The sequence below is a fragment of the Dipodomys merriami genome, unplaced genomic scaffold, assembly GCF_024711535.1.
Source record: "Dipodomys merriami isolate MVZ:Mamm:240054 unplaced genomic scaffold, mDipMer1.0.p SCAF_3, whole genome shotgun sequence".
In the NCBI taxonomy this organism is placed as follows: domain Eukaryota; kingdom Metazoa; phylum Chordata; class Mammalia; order Rodentia; family Heteromyidae; genus Dipodomys; species Dipodomys merriami.
In genome coordinates this window covers 47,602,959-47,622,466 of record NW_027204492.1, presented here as the reverse complement: position 1 = coordinate 47,622,466, position 19,508 = coordinate 47,602,959, and the positions used below count along the sequence as shown (strand labels likewise).

At 33.5% G+C, this 19,508-nt stretch overlaps 1 protein-coding gene across 4 annotated transcripts in view; it reads left to right on the top strand.

The window, feature by feature from the left end:
- Diaph2 (diaphanous related formin 2) overlaps positions 1-19,508 on the top strand; it is an 812,745-nt gene that overhangs the window by 230,487 nt on the left and 562,750 nt on the right. For all 4 annotated transcript variants that reach the window (XM_070040099.1, XM_070040098.1, XM_070040100.1 and 1 more), the window contains 4 exons: positions 644-708; positions 5,649-5,753; positions 9,695-9,973; positions 11,706-11,820. In XM_070040099.1, the coding sequence (XP_069896200.1) occupies positions 644-708; positions 5,649-5,753; positions 9,695-9,973; positions 11,706-11,820 (564 nt within the window). The remainder of the gene's footprint in view (positions 1-643; positions 709-5,648; positions 5,754-9,694; positions 9,974-11,705; positions 11,821-19,508) is intronic.

Here is a 19,508-nt window from a genome sequence, read left to right as displayed (position 1 = left end):
ATGTATGTAATATGATCTGTGCAAACCTTCAAAGTACAGCCCTTAATGTTTGCATAATACTCCCCTTCATCGACTATCATCTACCTTAGGTAGTCCTTCATTATTACACATCTTAATTGTTTTCAGGTTTTGACAATTATAAATGAACCTTCTGTAAACATTTTTGTACATGAATGTTTGACTTTCATTATTTTCTTAGGGTTGACTGCTAGAAAGTTGAATATAAATTTTCAAAGGCCAAATTCTTCTCAGTCAGCTTATCCCACTTTACATCATCAGCAAAACTTCATATTTTTTCACTGAGAATGACTAACTGAATAGTTTTATTCTATATTTTGTAGAGGGAGTGATATGGGATTTTTTCCACATTACATACATTGGCTATGATTAAATAGAGATGTTAGTTGACACAAACTTTACTGTTGCATTTTGCTAGCTCTATTGGAGTTCAGCAGACATTTGCTTTGTGTGCTGTGTGCTAGGTACTTATGATTGTATGCTGCTAATCAAATGCATTGAGGAGGAGAGATAAAGTGATAAAATGAAACAGCCTAGCTAGCATTAAAATATATACCTTCTGTATAGGATTGTACTGGTAGCCATCTTTGGTAGAGATTTTATGCCATAATTTCTAATTGCACAGATTCTTGTGTGAACAAGGCAAAAGTTGAAGAAAGTGAACAAAAAGCAGCAGAATTTTCAAAAAAGGTAAGAAATAGAATATTAGCCATACTGTTCAATCAAACATTTAATCACAGTGCATATTCTACTTGTTTCTTTATATGAAACCTTATAAATTGTTTTAGGTAGTACTTTGCTTTTCTGGATTCAACCATAACCATAGAATATTTATGTTCTAATGATAGAATACTATTATTGTTCTCTCCTCATTCCCTTTAATCTCATGTAAGAAGACAACTAGCCTCCATATTATATTAACAATGACACATCAAAGAAAACTAGGTTGCTGAAAGGACATAGTTACAAACAACTAAAACCAAAATGAAAAGAATTACTCTTGGGGGTGAAGGTGTGGCTTACTTGGTAGAATGCCAGCTAATGAGCACAGCATCAGATGCTGAGTTGGAGTCCTGGTGTTTCAACAACAACAAAAAAGAAAGAAAGAAAAAGAAAAAAGTAAGAGAAGAAAAGAAATACCCAAGACAAACTCCCACATTGCTTTCCTGTAGCTTTTACTTGTATTAGAGGTCTGTAAGGTATTTACCAAAATTTTGGAGCTGTGGTCATCAATAGGATATTGAATGGTTCTTCCTGATGCTTTGCTCCCTCCAGTTTAGACTCAATTGTTTGTAGTCACTACTTCTTTCTATATAATGTACAGAGGGTTTACAGTTAAATGAGTAAGGTAATGAATACATTTCCTATTGAGCAATTTGTTACCTCTTCCTTTGTTTTTTTCCCTACCATTCCTTCCCTCCCCACCTTCACAACACCTCCCCCCCTCCGAAGTTGGAAAGTACCTTTTCAACATTGTGTCTTGTACATCTCATTGTTACGACAGGTCAACCTGTATCCTTATTTCAGCATTTTATTTCCCTCCCTCTCCCAAATTAGACAAATGTATATACAAGATGCAGGGTACTGAAATCAAATACAGTGAAAATAGGGGTTATACCATGGAGGAAGAATATACAAGAGAAACAAAAATAAATCTCACAGTACCTTAAAAACAACAGTGACAAAGAAAAAACCTATTTTGTCCCTGTCGTGGGGTTCATTTCTCTTGCATCATCTAATATATGGTCGTATGAACATAGCTTTTGACCTTTTCTGCTTGTTTTGTTAGATTATCCTAGATGTATACTAGTTATTGCAAATAAGGAATACCATGGGACCTGTGTTTCTTTGGGCTTGCTTACTTCACTTAATATAAGATTCTGAAGCATACTATAAAAGTTCTCCCGTTTTCAGTCTTCTGACAGCATGATAATGTGCTTTCCTTTCAAAGTTATGACTCACCTTGGAGATTAGATAATCACTTTTGCTATCACTCTGGAAATTATAGACTTACTTTAGGGCATCTGGAGAAAATGTCTTTGCTCTTTTAGTTACCAGAATGGTTTTAAGAGCTTGAGCTTTGTGTATAATGTTTGTGTAAAGCTATCACTTTTACTGGCAAAGGAAAATGAATACTTTTTGATTAGTAGACATTTATATTTTGAATGTTTGCTTTAAATACAACCCTTAGAATTTCTTCTGCAAATCTTAGTATCTCCTTAATTTTTGACTATTCCTTGGGTACATACCAGAAGATTAGAGCATGATTAAATCTAGTAATGTTATCGGTATACATATAATATGGGGAAAGGAGTCATGATTTTATGGAAAAATGTCAGTTTTTAATGCTTCAGTTATACTCCCTACATTTATAATGGAAATGTATTGAGGTAATGTACTCAATACTTACATGTATTCCCATAGTTCTCTCATTTTAAGAGAAAGTGTAAAGTAGTTTTTACAAAAGTGTCAGTGAAATTAGTAGGAATTCTTTTAAGAAAGGAGGTATAGGGATGAGAAGAGTGAAGGAGAAGGTGAGTTTGATGCAGTAACTGATATATATATATATATATATATATATATATATATATATATATATATATATATATGTATATATATTATATCTTATCTATCTATCCATCAACCATCCATTCATCTATCCATCAAAGAACCTCCCTCACTCTATCCCTCCCTCCTTACCTCTCTCCCTTCCTACCTACCTACATATCAATGAAAACCTTATTGATACCCCCACAATTCATATACACTAAATATTTTTTAAAAAATTTCTGGCAGGTGTTAGCATTTGAACTAAACTTCAAGTAAGCTATTTATTCTTTTTGGAGTTTAGTTTCTTCATCATCAAAAAGTGAATTCATGACAAAAACTCTTTTAGGTGACATATTTCAGGATTTTGTGATTCCTATTCTGTATATTGACAGATAACTTTAAGTTAAAAACAGAAATATCATTTGCCTCTTTGAAATGTATCATTTATAGGGAAAAATTGTATGCAGTGTGTTTGTATTGATGCCATCCTTGAATACCACACAGGAGAAGTGAACTTTGGATGGTGGTATTTCAGTATAAATTCAGATAACATGGGTAGTCATGAATTTGCAGATGTTCACAATATAGGATCTCTCTCTCTCTCTTAGATCATTTTGAAATTAAAAGACATTCAAGATGATTTGGACCAGTCTTTATGGAATATTGAGACATTGTCTAGGGATTCAAGTAGAGATGAGTAAAAGCCTTACTACTTTGTATTGCAAATTTGACTAAATAGTATCATCATCCAGTTTTCCTGGCTGCTTATTGATGAGAATAGCATTCTGAAATTTCCAAAGGTTAGATGAGGATGACTATTAACACTTTAAATAGTTTTTCATTGTTCGACAAAAGTATAAAGATCAATGTGAACAGTAATTTATGTTTTGGGAACAGTAACAACATTGTTGGAATAATATGCAGATCTCTTCAATGACTTGAGATGACATTGACAATAAAAGACAAATAAAATGTTTTGTATCTGGAACTACACAGTATTCACTGTAATTGTGCTGGCCACTTTGTGCCTGCTTAGAGCTTGTACGAAGGTAAGAGGTAGGAGAAGCTATAGGAAATGTATATTCACTGTTTACATAGGATCTGGTTTCATACATTGTATTTTCACCTCTCATTTTCCATCTTTTTAAAAAGTCTTTCTCTTTTTCAAAAACTTATTATTAAGTAGTTGTACATAGATGTTATGCAAGTCAGGTTATAAGCATAAAGTTTCTTGCTCAATATTACCCTTTCCCCCATTCTCCCCATATTTTTCCTTCCACCATCTTTAAACAAATCCTCAAAGGTACAACCGCCCCATTAATAAGTGGGATAAAGACTAAAAGAGAGACTTCTCTGAAGAGGAAATAAGAATGCCCAATAGACACATGAAGAAATGCCCAAATTCTCTGTCCATATAAGAAATACAAATCAAAACAACATTGAGATTCCACCTCACCCCAGTTAGAATGGCTATTATGAAGAAAACTAATAACAACAGACGCTTGAGAGGATGTGGCCCAAAGTGAACCCTACTACAGTGTTGGTGGGAGTGTAAACTTGTTCAACCACTTTGAAAAGCAGTATGGAGGTTCCTCAAAAGACTCCACATAGAGCTCCCCTATGACCCAGCAATTCCAACTGTGGACATTTACCCAAACAATGACAAATAGGGTCATACCAAAGCTACCACACAACCATGTTTATTGCAGCATTATTTACTATAGCTAAGATAAGGAACCAACCCAGATCCCCCTCAGTACATGAATGGATCAAGATAATAACATATATGTATATAAATATACCCCCCACTTCACCCCCACACACAGTGGAACTCTATGCTTCCATCAGTAAGAATCACACTGTCCCATTTGTTAGGAAATGGATCGACTTGGAAAAACATCACATTAAGTGAAGTAAGCTAGACCAAAAGAAATATAGGTCCCATGGTTTCCCTCATTTGCAATAATTAGTGTACATGTAGGATAAATTCATCAGATGAACAGAGAAGGTCTATATATATATATATATATATATAATATGACCATATAAGATGATGCTAAGTGAAATGAACCCCAAGATAGGGATACAAGAGGTCTTTCTTTGCTGTTGTTTTTAATGTACTATGTAATTTTTTTGTATGTTCTTCTCCCTATGGTATATCGCTGTTGTCACTGTACTTGATTTTGGTACCTGCATCTTGTATATACATTTGTCTAACTTGGGGAGAGGAAGAGGAATAAAAAAACTTTGAAACAAGGACACAGGATGACCCATTGCAACAATGGTACAAGAAAGTATATTGAAAATGAACTTTACAACTTGACGGGGTGGGTGGGGGTAGTTTGCGAATTGGAGGAGGAAAGGGATTGTGGGAGAACAACCAAAGAAGGGGTAACAGTGCTCCACAAGAAATGTATTCATTGCCTTACTCATGTAACTGTAACCCCTCTGTACAGCATCTTTACAATAAAATAAAATTAATAAAATTAATAAAAATCACTTTGAAAGAAAATTTTCATTAATCCGTAGAGAACATTGCATATATCATTCTACTGTCATATTTTGTGGAACACTGCTTTTTTGATGCTAGGCAATTAAGATTTTCATAGAAACATTCTAGTTCCTGTTAATATAACTCATTTGTGCCTTCTAAAAGTTCAGTCTCTTCAAGATTAAATATAATTAGGGAGTTGAAACTTCTTAGTGGTATATTTTTGGATTTCATGTTCTAGTATATTAAATGTAAAAGTATCGGTTGAAGGATTCGTACATACTCTATAATCATATTTCAAATACTAATGCTGGAAAAGTACTCATAATACTTGAACAGACATTTCTTAGTCTAACTATTTAAAAAATGTTTTTTAAAAAGTCATATTGGTTTGCTTATCATGGATGGATGGGGGCATATTCTCTCTTAAATATCACTTACCAAAGTGGATACTTAAAATTCTTAATAGCTCTAATTTTCAGAGTGATTTTTGGACCAGGCTAAGCATTCCACTTGTTTAGTACATAATATTTGAAGCTTTCTTAAAAGTATATTCTTTGCTGTATGTTTATCATGTTGATCATTGCAGTTCGATGAAGAATTTACCGCTCGACAGGAAGCTCAGGCTGAGCTTCAAAAAAAAGAAGAAAAAATCAAAGAGCTAGAAACAGAAATCCAGCAACTTCGAACCCAGGTAATGAAACTAGATATAGACTTTATGTCATGTCATAGAAAGAAAATTGTGACCGGAAATAGACTATTTTTAACTGTTTCTCATTTACTTGAAAAAATTATAAATTTGATCTTCCTGGACAATATATTGTTTTAATATTTAGAAAAAAAATAAAGCATCAATTTCTCAAACTGTCCTGAATTTTTTAACAGAATATATGTCACAAGCAAAATGTTTTTGAGATACAATTTTCATTGTAATATGAAAAATTGGGTGTATAGTATTTCATTTCCAAAAGAATATGGAAATGCTCATTAATTTTAATTATCCCAAAACCTTTTTCAGATCCCTTTTTAATCTAAACTACTGCCATTTGAAAACCTATGCACTTTATATTTCCCTTGGATGATAAGCTCCTGTATGCATTTGTAATCTTATTTATGGTGTCTAAACTTCAGAATAGATTGAGTACCCTCCTCAATATACTGTATGTTTTAAATGAATATTAAGAAATGAGAGTATGTTTACGTAGTGAATGCTCCTTAGGGGTGGTTGATTTACTATGTCTTATCCCATCAATATATTGAAAAGTTCCTTACTGGTATGTTTTCCTGCCTGTGTCCTGCTTTATTAATGTACAATATTTTATCATTTCCTTATATCATGTGATTTCCCCTTTTAAATGAGAATTCAGTTTCTCTTTAGTTTGGCATCCCCTCTTTTCTGTTCTCTGCTCTTCTTTTTCTTTTTTCCTCCTCTATGTATATCTTGTCACAGACATCCCATTTGGTGTCTTATTGTGAAATATCACTTTTTAGTAAGTGTCAAGTCTTGTGAGTCTGTCTTCCATTTCTAGCTATCCCCGTAGGAATGTTCTGCTTCATGTTGAAATCAAGCTGTATTTGTTTCCTTCCCTCCCTCCTTCCTCACATCAAAGCTTGGTCTCCGTTTTTTATTTTTTTGTTTTTTCTTTAAAACAGCAAGGTTGGTATGTTCTTTACTTTTCTCTGTCTTTCTAGACAAACTAAATTTATCTCTGTTTAATGTAAACTGATTATCTGACTTTTCCCCCTCTTGGTTCAAAATCCCATCCCTTAAACTCATACCCATTACACTTTGCCTGCACTGTTACAAAAGATACTTTTCTTACTGTCTCTTCCTCTTCAAATTCATCCTTTATGGGAGAGGAGATTAATCTTTGTAAAAACAGTATTATTACTCCAATAGTTGTTACTTGTGGTATTAAATAAAATCTCCTTGCTAGGAATTTTAAGTTATTGTGGCATGGCCTTATCTGTGCTTTGTAACATGGTTCCTGATTATACCTCTAACTACAATCTCTCCTGCAGCTGAGTTACATTTTCTTGTTTGTCTATAAATTTCTGCTTATATACTTTTCCTTCTATTGATATTTCCTATACGTTAGAGTTTTTCTCTAAACTCCATATTTTGAACACCTAAAATTCTTTCTTGGAGATTTATAATAGTAAGTTTAAAGAGTTTCAGATAGCCTACATCGAAGAAGCTGTCATCCCTGTAATCTGAGCTACTCAGGACACTGACATAATCTGAGATCTGAAGATTGAGGTGTAAAGCAAGCCTGGGCTGAAAAATCCTGAGCACTCATCTCCTCCTAAGCATCATAAAGCTGGAAATAGAGCTGTCGCTCAGTTGGTAGTATGCTAGCCTTGAGCAAAAATGCCAAGGGAGAACACAAGGCCCCAAGTCCAAGCCCCATTGCTGGCACACGTACATAAATGATACTCTTTTTCATATAACTTTCTGGTTCCTTTGATGACAAAACAGTTTATCCAAATGCTTATTAATATCTGATGGAAACAGACTTTTCATAGACCTGAGAACATTGAGCGTTGTTGGCTTATTTTATTCCATGTTAGAAAGACTAACTATTGCTCATCTATGCATGTTAAACATCCCCTTTGAAATTGAAGCTCCAACCTACCACTAAAGTCCTATTTTTATTGTTGTTGTTGGTCATGGGGCGTGAACTCTGGGCCTGGGCGCAGTCCCTTAGCTGTTCAGCTCAAGGCTAGTGCTTTACCACTTGAACCACAGTGCCACTTCCGATTTTCTGAGTGGTTTATTGGAGATAAGAGTCTCATGGACTTTCTTGCAGGGACTGGCTTTGAGTAGCTAGGATTATAGGCGTGAGCCACCTGGCAAGTCCTATTTTAAATCCTAACATTTTATACTTTTATAAGCTTCATAGGAAATATTTAATGAACTAAATATTTGGCTGATGTTTATAAATTTACCATTTTATAATTTTAATTTGCTATCTATTAATAAAAATATGGGAGAAAATTTGCCTTTCAAAGTACTCAGAAAAACCCATCTGAATGCAGAACCTATAAAATAAGTTGCTAATTTCCTAAACTTTTATCCATTTTTAATTTCTTTAATCTCAGTCAAGACTGTGAAAGTCAGACATAATTTTGCACATTAACCACAAAGTTAAAAGAATTTTTCATGTTTTCATCCTGTCTTATATTTCCTGATCTCAGAATATAATATCCTTCTAGGAGAGGATTTTCATTTAAGGATTAGAAAGACTTTACCTCTATATTTTGTGTATGTACACACATGCATATTCACATTAATGACTACAGTGAATATTATGGGCAACATTTCCATAATCAAATATACTTATGAATGAAAAAATCAATATTTTTGTAAATAGTAATGTCATTTAAATTATTTCCAAGATATGCTTTAAATTATTTATTTTGCAGAGATATTTGTAAGTTAGCTCTATTCACTATTTCAAGCTAAAACTTCATTTTAGTAAAGACTAAAGGACTTCATCACAAATAAAAATAACATACCAAGAAATTTCTTTTGTTTTAAAGCTTTCTAACGTCATATTGTGGTTACTAAAGAAGTCTTTGTATTTATTGTTTCAAAATTAGCATGTGATTAGTAACTCTTAGAAAATTGGTATCGATTTTTTCATCAAAAGTAATATTATATGCAGTAAAATGTTTCCCACTGATATTAGAGAATCAACTTAGTCTTTCCACAACATTAGAAGTAATATTTTCTGCTCAAAATTTATTTTTTTGACAAATGATAACTTTTCATAAATTAGTATACAGTGAATATTATGCTGTACTGGGAATAGCACAATTGCTCTGCAGAGAAGTACATTCAAATTTTAATCACATCTCTTACTGTGCAACTTTGATTAGTCATTAAGATTTTTGTCCTTTCTCTTTTCTCATCTATCAGCACTGAGGTGAAGGTGAGCTCAAAGTGCCCCATCTGCATTACAAGGTTTATATAAAGGATAAAAAGCTATAATAGATGTAAAAATGTTGATAAGGCACATATTACTATTTAGATGGATTCTACTTAGTATTAATCATTGGTATTAGAAGACAGCTAGATCAGTGGTGCTGTGAAACACTCCTGTGTAAAGGTAATTGGCCCCCATAGGAATTGAATCCATGAACTTGTTTTAAATATTCTTTTTTTTTTAATATTATTTTATTTTATTTGAGAACATACTGTACAGAGGGGCTACAATTACATGGGCAGGATAATGCATACATTTCTTACCAAGCATTGCAGCCTCCTCCTTTGTTTACCCTTCACCTCCCTTCCCAGCCTCTTTACTTAATCAAAATAGTCAAACAGGAACAAGCTGTATATACTTTTTCTTTGAACATATTCGTAATGAAGGCTATTTTTTCATTGTTTTAGAGGAATATTTTGCAAAATTGTAGCAACTGTTAACTTCTCTAGCATTTAGGTCTTGCTGTAATTACTTTCTAGTTTATAACATTTAGGAAATTTTCTAAAGTCCCTTCCATAATCTTTCAAAGCACATAATATTAAACATGAAATAAGACAGATATGTTAAAGCACAAATGTCTACCTATGTATATTCTTTCTGCTGCATTTTCTTATAGACATATAATCTTGGATCATTTCTTTTTCAGGTATTCTCTGGTTCATCTGGTACTACAGGGCCTCCCCCAGCTCCTCCCATGTCTGGTGCTGGGCCATGTTCACCACCACCTCCACCTCCACCTCTACCTGGATCAGGTCCTCCCCCACCACCTGGAATGCTTGGTATTCCACCACCACCACCTTTGTTTGGGGGACCTCCTCCACCACCACCTCCCCCTGGAGGAGTGTCTATGAGTCTACCATATGGAATGAAACAGAAAAAAATCTATAAGCCCGAAGTGTCCATGAAGAGAATCAATTGGTCAAAGGTAATACTTAATAAGTATTTTGCCTTTTTCTGGTCATGGTTGACCATTAAGGTATGACAAGTGCTTTGCTATGTGTAAATTCTCCAGAATGTTTGAGATGGTGTTTGCTAACTATATTGCTTTCCTTTGTGAGGAAAGCAATCATGTTATCTGATACCCAGATAACATGAGCTAACCCTGCCTCCAAAATTATGAGGAAGGCAAAAGGAAATCAAAGGGATATAGAGACTAATACAGGAAATACACCAGCAAGTGAATAATAGTTTGAATTGTTTGAATTCTTTTAACATTGTTAATGTTCAGTACTATTGCTTGTATGTGGTGTTGTGGGGGATTGGTTTCTTAGGCTTGAACTCAGGGCCTGGGTTCTGTCCATGATTTTTTGTAGTCAAGACTATCTCTCTACCATTTGAGTCATAGCTCCTCTTCTAGCTTTTATGGTAGTTAATTGAAGATAACTGCTATCTTCAGTTCTTAGTCTCCTGAGTAGCTAGGATAACAGGTCTGAGCCACTGGTACCTGGCTAGTAGTATAATATATGTAGATATGTATACACATGTGTATACATATCTACATATATACAGCTACACATATATGTATATATCTACATATATACAGCTACACATATATATAATATATAATACAAGAAGATTATAATATAACCATTTTTGTTACTGAACCTTGTTATCTTAGTGAATTTTGCTATTAGAGTGATTCTGTTTTTAACTTTAAGCTTTCAGATAGAATAAGTAACAATATGGAACAGTCATATAACTTATTTTTCAATGGATATGATGTATGAAAATACTTTCCAATGAATTTTTTTGCTTTGTTAGTATTATCAAACAATATGCTTCCTTTTAAATAATTACAGAGATTTTCAAAGTCTTCTTTCATCATTGGGAATTTCTCTTCTAATGGAAAAACATTTACATATGTCCAAGAACATACCTAAAGTGATTCCTCACATATACATGGTCTCAGATTGTGGTTGTTTTTAATTAAGAACGAGCCACCAAATATTTAATTAAGAATGAGTCACCAACTATATGATCCATAATCTGTGGTTTTACTTATTTATGTAAGTGTGATGAGACATTCCATTATTTAGCACATGTTGTCATGATATTTATAGTTCATAAAAGCATTGTGTTGCCGTGAAGATAAACAGTTCTCTGAACAAGATGTTTTAGATTTAAATCCTAGCTCTGCCATTTATTAGTTTGGGAAGCTTCCTTTTTTTTAAGTTTTGTAGTACTAATAGGTTCTATATTAAAGGTTTATTGTTAGGCTTGGGTAAGTTAATGTGTCCAACTCATTTACAACAATACCTTGGCACATAGTATGAAATATTATGTTTATTGTCTTGAATTTTATCAAGGAATATGGGAAATTAACTTTTCTGAGTCTCTGCTTTCCAGTTTAAAAAATCATCAATAAACAAGAATAATGTATGTGAGTTGAAGGGGATTTACTAAATTATTTTCAAGGTTCCTTTCCAGAGAGTTATATTTTAAATATTATTTTATAAATGGCCTATTGCTTTGGTTTAACTTTCCACATACAAGTAGAATTCTGACAGTTTTTTTTAGTGAATATTTATTTGTTTTAAGAGAAATCTGGCAATTGTTTTAGTAGATAGATAAAATGATTTTCATTTAACTTTACTGAACATGAATTCTTTGAAAAGTAGTAATATTTTAGAAAGTAATCTTGATTATTTTTGTTTCAGATTGAGCCTAAAGACTTATCTGAAAACTGTGTCTGGTTAAAAGTAAAAGAAGAGAAATTTGAGAATCCAGATCTTTTTGCAAAATTGGCCTTGAATTTTGCCACCAACATAAAAGGTACATTTTACTTTTTTTAAAATATAGGTTTTCTATTCTGATGTATTGGAATTCTATGCTCTGTTAAACATATATTTCTAATACTGTGTGTATGTGTAATTTCCTCAATTGTATAGAGTCAAAGATAGATTAACATTAATTATAATTTATCCAGGAACTAAAGGAAATTTTCTTGTTAAGTTTTTTTATTTTATTGTTAAGATGTTGTATGGAGGGGTTACAATTACATGAGTAAGGCAATGAGTATATTACTTCTAGAACACTGTTACCCCTTCCCTTCCTTGTTGTTGTCCCTTCCCTCCCTCAGCTCCCACACTCCTATCCCCCACCCCTCCTCCCATCCGAAGTTGTAAAGTTCATTTCCAATATACTGTCTAGTAGGTATCTTCGTTGCAATGGGTCATCCTGTGTCCTTATTCCAGATGCCCCTAAGTAGATAAATGGATCAAGAAAATGTGGTACATATATACAATGGAATTCTATGCTCCCATCAGAAAGAACAACACCATCCAATTTGTTAAGAAATGGAAAGACTTAGAAAAAACCATATTAAGTAAGGTTACCCTGTTCCAAAGAAATTTAGGTCACATGGTTCCCCTTATTTGTAATAAGTAGCATCCATATAGGATAATCTTATCAGATGAGCTGAAAAGCTCAAAAACCATGTACAAATGACCATATAAGTTGATGCTGAGTGAAATGAACCCCAAGATATGAACCCCAAGGAGTCTGTCTTTATTGTTACTGTTTTAAATGTACCATGTGATTTTATTATTTTTGTTGTTGTTGTTTCCTTTGTATGTTCTTTCCCCTATGGCATATCCCCTGTTGTCACTGTACTCGATTTTGATATCCTGAATCTTGTATATACATATATCTGGGGAGAAACAGGGGAATAACAAAATGGGGAAATTTTCTTTTTTAAAATTTTGTTTCATGTAAATATTATTGTTCGTCTGAAAATAAAGCTTTTGTTATTCATGTTTAGAATGTGTGTTATTCTGCATATAGACATAAAATTCTTGCTTTTGCTAAGAAGCAGAGATGAATTTTTACTGTATTAGGTAATAGAAAGTATTGGAAGATAATACTAATGCTTTAGAAGATTTTATAGAATTGGAATAAGATTGGTGACAGGGCTTATATAGTCTTTTCTCTTAAACTGATATTACTTACCAACTTGGTTTCCTAGAAAACTTTATCATTTTTGTTATGAGCATACTTTCAGGATCAGTGTGAAAATCTGGTGTCCAATAAGTATGTTTACTGATTTGATAATTAATCCATATGATTACATAGTTAAGCTTTTTCTGTATTTCACACATGATTTTAGTACTATTCAGGCATCTTTTAAATCTCATACATAATCATTGATACTTATGAGTTTTTTGGCATTTTATTTCAGCATGTCTGTCCAACTACTGCAGGAGTAATAGCTCAGTTAAACATCATTTTTTTTTTCTGCCTGAATGAATCTTTTATACTTTCATGTCCTTGGAATTCACATTTTTACTATTCTGTCTGATTTGTTATAACATGCCCTGAACATGAATTTTGGAAAATTCAGTGTGTCTGAGAGATTGGAGGAGAGGAAGAAGGCAGCGTGTTATTATTCATTTTCAATCCTCCTACCTTACCTTGTACACCAGAAATACTTAAATTGTATTTGTTCCCTATAAATTGAAGTTCATTTATATATATATGGTAATCTGGGGCTAGTAGACTATTTTGGGGGAATTTTGCATTTAAAACAATTCTTTCCGTTCCTTCTACTATTTTATTTTTTGGAGTAATATGTTCATGTTTCTTGAAAAGTATTCATATAATAATTTAAAAAGGAACAATATGTGATGAAGAAAAATAATTTTCCCTTAAATGCGACTTAAAAAGTCTGAGAAAAACAGTAGTGATTTTCCACATTATTTTCTAGAATTAGACTGCTTCTAGATAATTACAGCGTTTATTTTTCTTATTCCTTGCTGTCTTCATTAAAAACACTTTGAGTTGTTTTCATGTACCACACAGAATTCAGTGTTATGGACCTGTCTTATTTCATTTGCCCCCCTCCATTAGTTAAATTTAGATTAATTTCAGTGTTTTACTACTTCAAAATCTGCTGTGGGAAACATGTTGCTATATATGCCTTTGTGTACAAATGTGAGACTTATCTGTGGATGAATTCTAGAAGCAAAGCTGTTGGAACACTAACATGATGCCATAAGTACAAAATTTACACTTGACCTCATGTGGCAGGTTGTAGTCAAAACATACGTGCACCAAAACATATGGTAAAATTGTCTTCAGGCCATATATATAAGATACACATATACACATACACACATATACATAGAAATAGATAAATGTGCTCTTGAACAGCTTTTTTTCTATTCATAGCCAAGTTTATCTTCTTTCACTATGAATTTTCTCTAATTCTTCCTACATTTTTTATTGAACAGCTATTCTTTTACTAATTGATTTTTTTCTTATATTGAGTCCTATATGAAACATACATTTCATAAAATTTTGCAGTCAGCTGGGACCTTTACAAATGATTAAGCACACATTATATTACACTTGGAAAAACAAACTGATGCTAGAGATAGAGGGGAAACTATCAAAAGCATTATAGCAGACTTGCTCAAGTTAGTGTGTGATTTAAAAGCTAGATGCAATGGAGTCCTCCATACTGCCATTCCAGCAGTGCTACTTATAATGTTAGTGATTGAATGTTTTCATCCATAAAGTGAGTGGAGCAATGTTTGCCTAGTAGTTCTGTGAGAGTTAAATAAGGTTATACCAACACAGTGCTTGGTATTTAGCAGACAATTAATAAGCATTAATTTTCATTTCTCCTTCATTTATCTCATGTTGTGTGTGTGTGTTTTGTAAGTGATTGACAATTAATACAGCTATTAGTTCAGCAAGAGGATTTCCTGCTCTTCTGTTTAGCTCATCAGTTACAATAGAAGCAACTCTTCTTGCAGCTGCTAAAGCCTAATCAAATCGAAGTAAAATCAAACAAAAATCACTTACAGGCACTCATATTCTCACTGCTGTGAATGCTGTATTGCTATTACTGTTTACTTCTCTAAATTTTCTACGTGATATTGCACTTCGTCTCCTAATTTTGAATGCTTAAGTGCGTATCAGGCTAGGGGCATCTTTTAGCACCACTCTGAAGGTATATTTAAGAGTTCAGTTAGATATTATACAATATCCTACACATATTGAATATGGTCAAAGCACATTTTAATGACACAAAGCTATCATTTAAAAATATCACTCAATAACTATCCAGTGGTCTTCCTGCAGTAGCTGATGTTCCCTGCCACTTCTCTTGGGTTTGATTCAGCCTTTGGCCAATAGGTGGCAGTCTGAGCAAGAGATCATCTGGAGGCTGTGGCTCTAGTAAACTTGGAGCTCTGCCCTGGCTTCCCTACCCTAAGGCTTCACTTACTCCCCAATCTGCTGCTCATTGCAACTCATTGAGCTGCCTTTTGGAATGAGGAACACATCCTTTGTTTCTAAGACCTTTTTCCAAAGCATTTAGACTCAGTCTTCCTTAACTTTAGAAATATTCCCTATACTACCAGGGTGTTGGAGAGTTCATTTCTGTATTTTCCCTAGATGTAAAATATTACCAGTCTGTGTTTTCAAGACAATGTTTAAAAATTTAAAGTAGCTTAGAATTATGAAATAGAAAGCTTTAAAAATATTCCAGTGATAATATTTATAATGTTTAAGTGTGTAAATATTTACTATTTGAAAGTGCCATAAAATTATACTTTCTATTTGAATTAGTTATTCTTAGAAGGTTTCTTTTTATTTTGTGCCAGTGCTAGGGCTTGAACTCAGGCTCAGGGCACCATCCCTTAGCTTCTTTTGCTCAAGGCTGGTGCTCTACCACTTGGGCCACAGTACTACTTCCGGCTTTTTCTGTGTATGTGGTACTGAAGAATCAAATCCAGGGCTTCATGCATGCTAGGCAAACACTCTACTACTAAGCCACATTCCCAGCCCTATTAAAGTTTTAGAGGAAATACTTTGAGAACAGATTATTTTTGTGTTTGGGTAGGACAAGTCTTTCATTTAGCTAATAGTTGAGTACCTACTATGTGCAAATGTGAGTGAAAGAAATGAATAACTTCTGAGCATCACATAGAACCACACAGTGAGGGATGTAGGAAGTGGACACTGACTGTATTTAGTGAAGTTGGAGTGAATTTTAGAAGTAGTTAATATTGAGCAGGGAAGATTGAGATCTCATCCCAGAAGTATATAATTTGAGCTAAGCCTGGACATTTAAGTAGAATTTCAATCAGGAAAGAGGCGATTGATCTCAGGGAATGCTGTTTGCAAAGTTTTTAAAAAAAATTTTAGACAAATTTAATTTAGCAGATCTTACTTGAGTAAATACTGATTTTACGATACAATCATGTATTGTACAGCACTCAGAATCAGAAGAGGGCCTAAGAATTCCACCCAACAGTATGATCGATGATCAGCATTTGCAGTCTAATTATGGAAACAAAGGAGAGAAATCTGCTGCCTAACTGTACTTAAGCATATGCCTTAGTTTGATATGATGTGTTCACTTCGCTACCTGTGATTTGCTGAAGGTTGGATGTTTGTGGTTAGCTGCATCTTAGCCATTTATTAAAAATTTACTACTCCTAAATTACTATTTATGTAGGTGTCTGTGTAGTCCTGGAGATTAAATCCTGGGCATGTTAAAAAAAAGTATTCTACCTCTGAGCCAGGCCTCCAGCTGAGGTTTTGGTTTGTTAAGGTACTCAGATTTCAGGTACAGCTTTAGGCCTATTACCTATTTAACTGTGGGGAAGGAAAAACACATGGCACTGAAAGCAGGGCAATAGCATTTGGTGTTTACATGGGGGAGTAAGAAAACATGAGGTGTTAAGGAGAACTTCACACTAAATTTGTTTTTTTTTAAACATTTAGTATAAGACCTGGCTCCAGTTCCATAGGCTTGCTTGTACTAAGGGAAAATGGCATAATATAGAGCAAAATGGGGAAAAAGGGTGACTTATATTTTTGGCCACAGTGGGGAAATAAAAAAAAAAGTGGTTTGGCAGTTCATGGTTTTGCACATTCTAGTTAGGCACTCTACTACATGAACCATGCCCTCAGGCCATTTTTCTTTAGTGCTCAAGTGGTAGAGCATTCCCTTTAAGTCAAAAGAAGCTCAGGGGCAGTGCCCAGGCCCAGAGAAAGAAGATGCTTTCTTGGTTAATGCAATATATTCAGCTAGAAAGGACTCTATGTGTATTTAGGATATATATCATATATATAACTGTTGGAATTTGTGTTTGTTTTCTACTTAAAATTTATATTAACTTTGATATTATTTGGAGATATATAACCATCAAGGCTACAATGATAATGTCATACTTATTAAAATAACTATACTAACTATAGGTAATAATGATATTATATAAGAATTAAAGTAATGATAGTTAATATTAACTAAAATCAAAATAATATGTAGCTTATAACTGCTAATTCTAATTAGAATTTCTAGTGTTCTCTAGAGGTTTCAGGAAGAACAAAGATAGTGTGTATGTGGAAGTTGTAAGCAATTTCTTTGGTTTTAATGTTGCTTAGAGGAAATATAAGAAATAAACATGAGGTTAATAAAATTTAGCTTCTTCAATAATAGATTTCTACAGTGCAATTTAGTTTTAATAATAACAGAAAATTGAGGTGCTATAAATATTTCAAATGCACATAAATGGAATTTTACAGTGCTTGAAATATTGTGCATAGCTTTAAGATTATGTTTGAACTGAGTTTGAAAATATACATCTATACAAAAGCATTTTCCTTCTAGGATTATATTTTAAATTGTATTTCTTAGTTTCACAATCAGCTGGTTGCCTCTAAAGAAGCCCACCCTCGCTAGATAGTTCTGTGAAATAATGCAAAGGCCAAGAATAAAAAAATCAAATACATCCCCATCTTCACAGGATAGAGATTCTTAGAATTCACATGAAAACAAGGAGTGTCCTCTCCCCATATATGATGGTGCTAAAGTGAGTGGAGAGAGGTGATACCCTAACCAATAATTTCTCATAATGACACAATATGCATGTATCCATATTGTAAGCTTTAACACAGAAGAGAACAAATGAGGAAACTTTAATTATTTCAGATAGTGTAAATAGAAAGTATACTTACAAGCCGGGAGCTGGTGGCTCATGCCTTTCATTCTAGCTACTCAGGAGGTTTAGATCTGAGGATCACAATCTGAAGCCAGCCCAAGCAGGAAATTCATGAGACTCTTATCTCCAGTAATCTACTTTATAACATTAGATACCTTGTGTTATTTTATTATTACTCATTTGAGTTTTGAGTTTGTGAGACTGCCTTTCTCCATTTTTACCTTCTAAATATATATAAATCAAGCATAATAATAGTAACAGGTGTTCTTTTAATAACATTTGCAAATCACATAGCTTCTCATTTATATTTATTCTAGCTAATTAGTTTTATATTTACAAAAAGAAATACTTTATATTGAATCCAGTGTATATTTCTAATGTTGTTGTATTGAACTATAGAGTCATGCTTTGTTTCAGCTGAATATTAGACGAGTCTCAGACTGCGTTAAAAAAGAGAAGTTTCCTTTCTTAATTTAGAAAAGTTCAACTCTGATAACTTTATATATAAGTAATACCTTTAGATAGTGCTTGATGAGGTGTTGCCAAAGTTGGAGTCTCCTATATGGTTGCTGGGAAGATTCAGTTCCTTTTTGGTTGTCAAACTGAGTACTTCTTTTCTCCATTGGTTATTGTAAAAAATAACTGTCTTCATTTCTTTACTTGTGAATCTCTCAAATGGGGGAGCCCAGAAAATGCTGTGTGGTTCATCAAAGTCAGCATGTTAAGAAGGAATGAAGTAAAAATGCAACAAGTGAGAAAATTAACATCTTTTTCTAGCCTAAGATCAAGTCAGTCCTCATGGAAATTGGGGAAGATTACTGAAGAGCATGGAAAGCAGGAAGCAAGAATCACCCAAAAGCCATTTGAGAAATTGCCTACTACACAGACATATACAATGTACTTTTTTTTTTTAGTAATTACAAGTACTATGACAACTTTTACCTTGATGACTTCAAATGAATCCCACTTGTTATCTCTTCATTCAAGTGCTCAGTGGTAGTGATCATAGCCCTTCTATGTTTAGAATATTTCAGTAATTACTGAAATTATTCATTGTCTTCAGGAAGTCATTGAAACATCTTCTCTACTACACATCTGGAATCACAATCTGTTGCCACCACATCTAGTTTATTTATTTATTTATTGTTGGTCCTGGGGCTAGTATATTAATCTTTAGCTTTGTCTGGCCTCTTGATATCTGCCACACAAAGAACATACTGCATCCATCTTCATTTGGGTAATTTTTTTTTATTGGTTATGGGGAACACGGGGCCTATACACTGTCCCTGAGTCCTTTTTGCTCAAGGCTAGCACACTACCACTTGGAACGACAGTTCCACTTCCAGTTTTTGAATGGTTATTGGAGATATGAGTCTCACAGGAACTTTTCTTCCTAGGCTGGCTTTGAACCACGATTCTCAGATCTCAGCCTCTTGAGTAGTTAGGATTCTAGGCAACTGTCTATAATTTTTAATATTTGTTTTCTCTTTTCTTTCAAGCTTTCAA